Here is a 9,731-nt window from a genome sequence, read left to right on the forward strand (position 1 = left end):
CAGATGTACTTGGAAGATTTCTGTGTGCTACTTGAAAGGCGAAGGTGTTTGCATTCCAACCAGTGACCTGAGCTCATTCTATGGTGGAAGGAGAGAACCAACGCCTGAAAGTTATCTTGTGAGGTTCACAAGAACATGGTGACACCCCCCCCCCACACACACACATAAGTACAGACTCGTTTCTGACCTGATATTAGACCTTGTTGAATTCTTCTCATTGCCCATGGGCAGGTCTGAGCAGCATCTGCTCCCCCACAGTCCTCTTGCTGGTCCATCTCTCCCCCCACGCGCAGACAGCATCTAGGAGATGCTCTCCGGCATGTATCCACTCCCACTTTGCCCCTGCTTTTGCCCTTCTTGTTTTCCAAAAGGATGTCAGAATTAGCCTGGGTGCTGATGGCTATTCAGAACTCAGGTCACAGGGCAGTGCGCCAGATGCCAGCCCATTCTGTTTAGGCTCATGGTGTATTTGTGGTTCATGGTGTATTTGTTTACAGACAAACTGTTTTAAGGTAGAGGAAGAGGAAGCTGGCCGGGGTGTTTAATAGGATCTTGTAAACATTTGTATTAGCAATGATTCTTGATGTTCTGCTCGTGGGCTCTATTTTAAAGACACGGAAAGACTGAGCCAGCGAGATAGGTAAGAGTTTAGAAGTATGCTCGGCACCACTCCTGGATGGTCTAGTATGACGTTCAAAGGACTTTTCCAATCTCTATTCTTTCCTGTTTTCTTACCTTCACGATGCTGATTTTGCTGGCCACGTGACCCACTTCAGCCAATGAAATAAAGGAGGAAGTTACCAGAAAGCCCAGCCTTGGGGGGGGGGGTTGGAGGGCAGGAGGATCTTAGTTCAAGGCCAACCTTAGCTACATAGTGAGCCTCTGTCTCAAAACCAACCAGCCAACCAACCAACCAACCAACCAATCATAGGAAAGTGTGCAAGAATGACCTAAAATCGCCAGTGACTTTATGGAGTTACTCAAACAGTCCAGAACTGCCAACCAGCTGGTGAGCGGATGCCTTTGGTTTTTCAAAACAGGATTTCTCTGTGTAGCCCCCCTGGCTGTCACTGACCTCACCTCGAACTCAGAGCTCCCCCTGCCTCCCAGAGTGCTGGGATTAAAGATGAAGTGTGTGCCACTACACTAGGCTCAGCTGCTGCGTCTTTAAAAGCTAAGCCTAGAGTTTAATTCATGGCAACCAAGTTACTCATCTGTGTGATGTGACACACAATCGTGCTTAAGGCATTCACATGCTCAGACTGTAAGTGGACAGTAAGGGGGTGGCCCTCGAAACAGTGTGGCTCATACCGGGGGACAGCACCTCGCGAGAAATGCAGACTCTTGAGTCTGCAGATCAGGCCGGTGGCTGAGATTCTGCATGTCTCAGAACATGTCCCTTACAGCTCATGCTGATGGGGCAGATCCTGCACCACACTTGGAGATTTGGAAAATAAAGTCTCTTTCAGCTCTTGTCTCTTCATACATATCCTATTCAGCTACAGGGGGAAGAGAAGACGCCATGGATTCTCAACTTCAAGTTTTTTATTTAGAATATAAGTTTCAAGACAAAAAGCAGTTCATTTTATTCAGCAAAATAAATTTAACAAGTTCATTTAAATAAGGTAAATTCTAGACTCTGTAACTTTTTTTTCTTATTTTTCTTCTTTCTTTCTTTTTTTTTTTTTTTTTTTTGTTTTATTTTTGTTACTTGCTTTTCTGCCCCTTGGAATCTGTAGCTTCTAAACTACTTTCCAAGGTAACACAACTATACAAGAAGGAACTGTTTTATATATATAATTCAAATATATAAAATTTAATTGACTCAAATACACCCGTGTTGTCATCCAACCAGCAGTGTGTTAAGTGAAGCAGAAGGAAAGTGAACTGAGGAACTGGTTTCCCTGTTCTGAATTGGAAGGTGCAGGTCAAGGGCAAACAAAAACTGTTCCCGCATCATCTTTCACTAAAATGCAAAGGTAGATAGATGCAAACCGCACCTCTTTCCCAGCCAAGCCCATGCTTAACACAGAACTGCATTTAGCTCCCTGTTATTTTGTTTTTGTTTTTTAGTTATATACACGCACATTGTGTTAAACAGCAGGACAGCAAACAATGAGACATTTCAACACTGCAATGAAACATCAAAAACAGCCTGGCTAAGCTGAGGCAAGGAAGACCGGACGGAGCTCCTGGAGCAAAGCTCGCGGGCCTGGCTCCCTAGTCCGTAACGGACCTGCATTCCGAAGGCAGGCCCTCTGACCGCCGCCACTCCGCCAGGCGCTGCTTAAACCATTTCTGAAAGAGAGAGATGCGAACAATTATCCATCACAGAGCGAAAAGTCAAAATGTCTACTTCATCCCTGAGGGGAGTCTGCGTGGCCCAACTGGGAAGGAGAGACGCAAAGGGTGCTGGGATGGTTCTCGCACCATGACGCCGCCATGTATCTCCATCTGATCCCCTCTCTCCTTTAGGTCTCAGCTTAAACGAGATCATTCTATTAAAAGCTGATTGTCCTTATTTCCTGTTTTAGCACTTTTCACACGACTTTCATTGTCGTTGCTTTAACTGCACACACGCTCTTCTGGAGCGGAAGGTCCTATCGTCGCTGCATCTTACTCCTTGACACAGAATCTCACGACTAAACAATGTCTGTTGACTGAATGAAAAGGACTGAAACAACTCCTTATGCCCCAGATGACTTCTAGTCTCGGTTTGATACCTTATGACTGGTACTGAGGTCGGCAAGGGTTTGCTCATTAGCAGCATCCTGATAAAATTTTGTTCGATAAACGACTCGCAACTACGTACTAAGTGGCTTTGGACCACGACTCCTTAGGAATCCATGGAGCGGACTGGTGAGCAGAGACAGAAAGTGTGCGGTGAGTTTACCCATGAGTCAAAATTGTCTAGCTAAGTGCCACTCAAATATTTACCCACTTACCAATGTCAACACCGATTTCAGGGAGACCTCATTGAGATGCTTCAATGAGATGTTTCTAGAATGGTGCTAAGGGGAGGTCCAAGACATTTCTATAAGCCACAAAGCGGTGTGGCACAACAACCAGGTTGCCTTTCCGATGTTACTTCTGATTGAGGGCCTCAGGGATGGTGGGATTAGGAGAATTATGCCAGGGGACCGGACTAACTCTCAACCAAGTCAGAAGGAACCTGGGATTTGAAGAAACTAGCCTGGAAGGGGCTCTGTTGCAGAAACAATAGCAGCAGGCTTCTATTCTCTGGGAAGATGGGATGAACCGTTGCCCCTCGAGCCTGGCACCTCATGTGTCATGTAGTACATCCATAATGTTATTGTAGCAATTGTCTAACTCATCGAGCTGCTAGGATAAGTGAGCAGTGTAGGTACAGGCAATGGTCACTTCTATTGTCACTGCCTACCTGCAAGAAGACCCTTAAGAATGATATCAGTCACTCAGCCTCATCTGGAGAGGAAGAAGTAAGCTTTGCTGGTCTCTGCTGTGCCCTGTGTGTCTCCTAAGTTTTAGGGGTCAGGGGGTAGAAGGGCAGGTAGAGAGGGAAAAGACAGCAGTGCTGGGGTACAGCCACTCTGTGCTGAGTTACACAGAGGTGAACTACAGACGGAGGTGGTCCCATGGGAAACAGCTAGTCAGCATTCACTTTCAGCCTCACAACAGTAGGCAGGCCCTGGTGGAGAAGAGCCGGGTCTCTCCTGAGATCTAAGGGGCCAGAGGAGAGTTGAGCATAAGCCCAAGAAAGAATGTGATCCACAGGGCAGAAGAGCCTCTAGAAAGCAAGTGCTGGGGACAGGCTGTCCCTTGGGAAAGGGCCAGGACTGAGGATGGGCTGTGTGAGGACATGCTAGCCACCTGCAGACCCATATGCAGAGCCTCACCCTGGCCAGGAGGTGTCTTTCCATCTTTATCCCGGGGGTGGCAGCAAAGCTAAGCAAGCCCAGCAAAGCACAGAAAGCCAAGGGGGTCTGAGCACCAAAGGAAACCTTATCTGGGGGACATTTTACTCTTGGAAATCATAATATTTTTTTTTATTTCTTCTCTCTTTTCCTGTTACTGCTTTTGAAACAGGCCCAAGTAGCACAGGCTAGCCTTGAACTCGTTATGCATCTGGAGGCGCTCGAACATTTGACCCTCCTATCTCTACCTCCCAGACATTGTGGTTACAGCTGTTCCCCGTGTCCGGTTTATGCAGTGCTGAAGATGGAACCTATGTTTTGTGCGTGCAAGACAAGCACCCTACCAATGAACCCCATCCATATGGGTATCACTAATCTAAGGAGAAGAGAAGGGGCTGGAGGGATGGCTCAGTGGTTAAGAGCACTGACTGCTCTTCCAGAGGTCCTGAGTTCAAATCCCAGAAATTATAAGGTGGCTCACAACCATCTGTAATGGGATCTAATGCCCTCTCTGGTATGTCTGAAAACAGCTAGTGTATTCACAAATAAAATAAATGAATCTGAAAAAGAAAAAAGAAGCGAAGGCTCATGTGGTGGTGACTTCAACCTGACTCTGATTGTGAAGACCGGGCACATTTTCTTCTTTTAATCTGTATGCCTGGGTCTAGCTTGAGAGCCGCAGGGGCCCACTTCACTAATGAGGTAACCATGGGGGTTCTGAGGCTGCAAGTCCTGATGCAAGAGGATTCCCAGGAACCAGAGCAGAATAAACGGCAGCACTTAAAGACTAATTAAAACCTAGAAGAGTGGAAGGAAAACCTCGCTTGTTATCAGGACTCATTTAAGACAAAGTGGTTACGCTGACCTCATTCAAAAGAGCATCTTCACATGCAGAATATTGGTGGGTCATTACCCAAGTAGCTTCGACCTGGACCGGACCACATTTGTGAATGTGCAGAGTTCAATCTAAATGCTTAATAAATTGAGCCCTGGCACTGAGGGTTGGAAAGAGGTGTGAGAACAGCTCAGCTGTTTTCAGGGATATATATAAATATATAATGAAGACTATATATCATAATTTAGCAGACTAGTTGTAGTGACAAAATGCTCTCTTGCTAGCTTCTTTCCCTGGGTCTTGCAGCTTCTGACTCACATAAATACTAGTTTTCTACCCGGCTTTGTCTCCTTTCTTTGTCGCAGCCACCCCCCTGGGAAAGGCATTCACCGTTCCTTGCTTATGAATGGGCACTCTCATTACTCCTGCTCACTGATAGAAACGTATTTACTCTGAGGGAACACATGATAATTGGACACTGGGGTAGGGAGGGGTTGGGGCTAAACAACATTGCTCTTGCTCTTTTCTTGTAATAGCTAGCATTTCATTCTTTTCAGAGGGAGACCTTTAGAGGTCTTATCCTACTGATGAAACATCCAACAACTGAAAACATTGGGCTCTGGGAACAAGTCCAGAACACCAAAAAGAGATAAATACTGGGAACTTCTTCAAGAACCAATGCTAACTACACTATACGTGTGTGTGTGTGTGTGTGTGTGTGTGTGTGTGTGTGTGTGTGTGTGTGTGTGTTGAGTATGTGAGGGTATAGGAAGAACACTGTATCACCCCAGCCTCTCAGAGTGAGGAGGAGGGAGTGTGCCCAGCCCGCTTTATCCTTTACATTGACTTCCAGACAATAAAAGTCACAGGGAGGAGTGGGGGAAGGGGAAAAAGGCACAGGAAGTAGGATTCTGTAGGATTTCATTTAAATGTAATGGAGGAGACATACAGAATACAGGGGGGTGGTCAAATAAATGTAACTCAAGTTCTCTGCCTAAGGTCTCACTGGGGGCTGGAGAGATGGCTTGGTGGTTAAGATCACTGACTGCTCTTCCTGAGGTCCTGAGTTCAATTCCCAGCAACCACATGGTGGCTCACAGCCATCTGTAATGAGATCTGATGCTCTCTTCTGGTGTGTCTGAAGACAGCAACAGTGTTAAAAAAAAAGTCTCACTGTACTGAGTCCCTGCAGGTGCCTCCCCATAGCGGGGACTTTAGCTCGATAGCAGGACTGTCACAAGGAGTTCTCTACAGATGCATCTATGACTGATAAACAGGATGACGGGCTTTTCACCAGTCTGAGGTGCACCTCCCTCAAACCTTCTTAGGGTGTTGGTATATCACCTATTTTGTGGACAGTGTGGGGAAGAAAAAGAAAAGGAGGTCCACAAAGGCCCCCAGTCAGAACACCCCGCCTCCAGTCTTTCTGAGCTTTGCCACCGTGTCAACAGTGTGAATGAGTAAGTACCTCTCAAGAGTGGATTGTGGATATCTCTTTTAGTAACACAATACTTGCTTTAGGGGAAAGACTATGTTGCTGGGTGTTGTGATATCCGCCTGTAATCTCAACAGTAAGCAGGTTGAGGCAGCGGGATTGTGAGTTCATGCCCCTTGGACTACATATGGAGACCCTGTCTGTCTTACTGTCTAAGAAAGGGGAGGGGGCGTGGTTCTACCTCTGGAGGTGGCTGGCATCAGAACAGGAAAAGGATTTTGGCATATGCAATAAGTATTATTTTGGCTGGAAGAGGACCACACTAGTAAGGAGGAGAAGCAGGGGGCTGTGCTGGCATTAGACATCACAGATAGGTAAGAACTCCATAAAGTTCTAATTAAACATCCTTAAAGACTTACTGCAGGTGAAAGCAACTGTCTCGACATCTCATTACTGGACTTTGTATCTGCAGGACTTTTTGTTTGTAGAAGGCATCTTTTAAAAATGTTAGAGTAGACTACGAGTCACTTTCGGATGCTGGTGCACACGAAGGTGTTTTGTTTGTGGAGTTAGGAAGGATGGGGAGACGGAACTCAGTCCGGCAAGAAATGACAGGGCAAGCAGAAGCCTCGTTCCTGAAACTTGCTATGCTGAGATGCTGAGCTCTGGGTTCCAGATACTTTCCTGCAGGTCTAGACAGGAAGGTGAGGGCAAGCTGAGCTGCAGCAGGCTTCTAGAGGAAGAAGGTGTTGGCCTATGGCAGGAAGAGGAAGCCAGGCCCTCCCATGAGGCTGACTCACCCACACCCACTCTTGTCAGGGCTTGCTGCATCATTTGTTCATCTGAGTATGGCAGACACCCCTGCCATGCAGATTTCTGCACTGGTTGATCTTGACCACTGGAAGGCAGATGCCCTTTCTTCCAGTCCATGCTAAGTTATGTTTCAACCCTCTAAACGTGGGCAATTCCAGAGGAAAGATTAGCAATAGTCTGGAATGATCATTGCTTAAGGCATGGGTAAACTGATCTTTCTGCCCTTCTTCCCCAGTCTCCCCATTACAGTTATTTCCAGCCTCCCTCTGTGGAGAAATAGAGGACAGGATAGAGAAAGGATAGAGGCCCAGAGTCTAAAATACGGAGGCAGGCTGTGCTCGGCTTCAGTTTTAGTCACTTGAGCTCTCTGTTCCTTTGCTGGGCTGGCAGTGCTTTCTCTCAGAGTGGCAAACCTAGCAAAGAGTCAGCAAGTATCTGAAACAATGTATGGCAGTTACCTATAACTCCAAAGGCCAGCTCGGTGGCAGTGTGTGCTTAGCATGTACAAGTCCCTAGCTTTGATCTCCAACCCCGCACAAGACACAAGCGTAACTATATTCTGCTTTACAAGACAGAAGAGTCTTGGAGGCTGAGTGAGGGTTCGAGTCCCTAGTTGGTACTTCCCCCATAGCCTCGTTCTTAAAACATGAAACATCTCTGCATCATTAAATCATAGCATGAGTTTTAAAATGCTAATACTCCAACAGGGTGCCTTTTGATGAGTTGCAATAAATATGAGCTTTTAGACTTGGGTTACAATAAATCATCTTCTATTGGGTTCTGATTCTGGTTAGATAGCCTGTCTATTTGATCTGGGACCCGGGGGATTATCTCTGGGTAAGTTCTCCAAGATGTCCCAGCTTAGCAAGGATCACCTAGGACTTAGGGCTCAGGATTTTGGTTCCCGTATCCCAGGGAACACTCATTACAAAGGTTTAAGCTTTAACTGAGCAGGGTGAAGAGAGGACAAAGCCCCTCCTTCGCCGGTCTACTAACTGGAGGGATAAGAGCATCTCAGCCTTAGAGTCGACTTGAAAGGTGTGAAATGCTTTTCATAGAAGTAGGATCGGTTCCCAAATATTTTATCATGTGGAGCAAATCATCTTTCCACGACCAAAGGGAAGAAGAAAGAAGTCAGACGTTAGACAAGACTGGAGGAAGGGTTGGCTAAAGGCTCCAACACTGCGCCATGCGGTACCTCGATCTCTACCCTAACCACATTTTGGAGGATAATGGGATAGCGAGGGAACCTTTTACGAACAGACAAATTACCATCGTGCTGGGGTGGGGGGGTTCGCGTGCTGCGGTCATAGAGACATAGGGCTACCTTCTTGGAAAACTCCAGAGAAAGACTCTAAACCTGAGCCTGAAGCCCAGAATCAGGGGATTAATAAAAACAGCAAGAAAACCTGAACCAAAGCCCGGCAGCCTGCCGGTTAGGTGCAGCACCGAGAAGCGATGATGTGCCGAGAAGAGCAATTTAACGTCCCTGACAGGTCCCGTCCCTCACCCTCAACGCCCTCGCCCGAACACCATCACCCCCTCCTTAGTTTCGTCTTTTGACCAACCCGCGGGCCGAATTTACATCTGATCGCTAACGTCTCTTTAAACAACCCTGCTGAGAATGAACCTTCCTGAAGCTCTCCGGGTCAACGGGGAAACAGAGCTGGAAAACCAAAAGGACCTCAGACGAGATGCTCCCACCATAGGAGGAGAAAGCGTGGGGCCCGCTCTGGGAGGCGGTGGAAACCCAGAAAGATGGGGGTGGTGGGATAGGGTAGGGTGGAGGCGGACTGGGCGCCCAGGGACCTGCGCGGTGATTTAGGGACTGGGATACCAGTGATGGAGGCCCCGCCAGTCCCCCAGGATGCGATAGGCTTGGGTTCTCACCTGCGTCTCCTCCTCCGTGAGGCCCGCCTCGGCAGCGATGAGGCACAGCGTGGTAGGGTCGGGGTGCTTGTTGACCTTGTTGAAGTTGTACTCCAGGATCTCCACCTGGTCCTCGGTGGGGCCGCTCGCGGTCTGCGCCGACATGGTCCCTGCGCGTCTGCAGGGGAAGCAGATGCACCGGGTGAGTGAGGCCCTCCTGCCCCCTCCCGCTGTCCCACCGAGACGCCCCGCGCTGCAGGCTGCGGAGTTTGGGGGCCCCCTTCCCCGGGACCGTCCCCAACCTGGCTAAGGATGGAGAGGAGGAAGAAGACGCCTCCCGCCTGCCACTCCGAGGGGGACAGTAGAGGAAGCGCCTCAAGAGCTGCCTCCGGAGATCCGGAGCTGCCCTAGGGACTGAGGACACACGCGGGGCTGGGCTCCAGTCGCCGTGGGCACGCCTCCTAGGCCGCCACACCCCGCCTCCGCCGCGGGCTAGCACGTGGGGGCCTTGCCAGGGAGCGCTGGGCACCGCACACTCTGGGGAAACACGCCCACTGCTCAGGATGAGGAAATGAAGACTGAAGAGGGCACTTAAAAACAACAATACCACCAATAGATAGATATTTACTTTTTTCCTCCAGGTTACAAAATAGTCCGTACTGTAGAAAATCTGAAGCACATTAAGATCACAGAGGGAAAATTAAATTGCGCACTTAGTCGCAAATAACCGCTATAAAACTTTAGATGGTACTTTAAAGATCTTTCCAATGTACATGTACAGAGATGGAAACGTAAACCCAGAGATAACGATTTACGATTTGCGGCCGGGTGGTGGAGTGGAGGAGGAGTATGCTGAAGTCAGCTGAGCCCCAAATTCCAGGCCTTC

General features: G+C 48.2%; 1 protein-coding gene across 1 annotated transcript; it reads right to left on the reverse strand.

Annotated features, from left to right (window-relative positions):
• Positions 1–1,643: 1,643 nt before the first annotated feature.
• Positions 1,644–9,251, reverse strand: HOPX (HOP homeobox). The gene is made up of 3 exons (XM_080910441.1): positions 9,148–9,251; positions 8,867–9,023; positions 1,644–2,298 (listed from the first exon to the last, which is right to left on the reverse strand). Exons 2-3 carry the CDS (start codon positions 9,008–9,010, stop codon positions 2,221–2,223), a joined length of 222 nt encoding a protein of 73 aa, XP_080766567.1. The 5' UTR covers positions 9,011–9,023; positions 9,148–9,251; the 3' UTR covers positions 1,644–2,220.
• Positions 9,252–9,731: the final 480 nt, after the last annotated feature.

The sequence above is a fragment of the Micromys minutus genome (genome assembly GCF_963924665.1).
Source record: "Micromys minutus genome assembly, chromosome: 1".
NCBI lineage: Eukaryota > Metazoa > Chordata > Mammalia > Rodentia > Muridae > Micromys > Micromys minutus.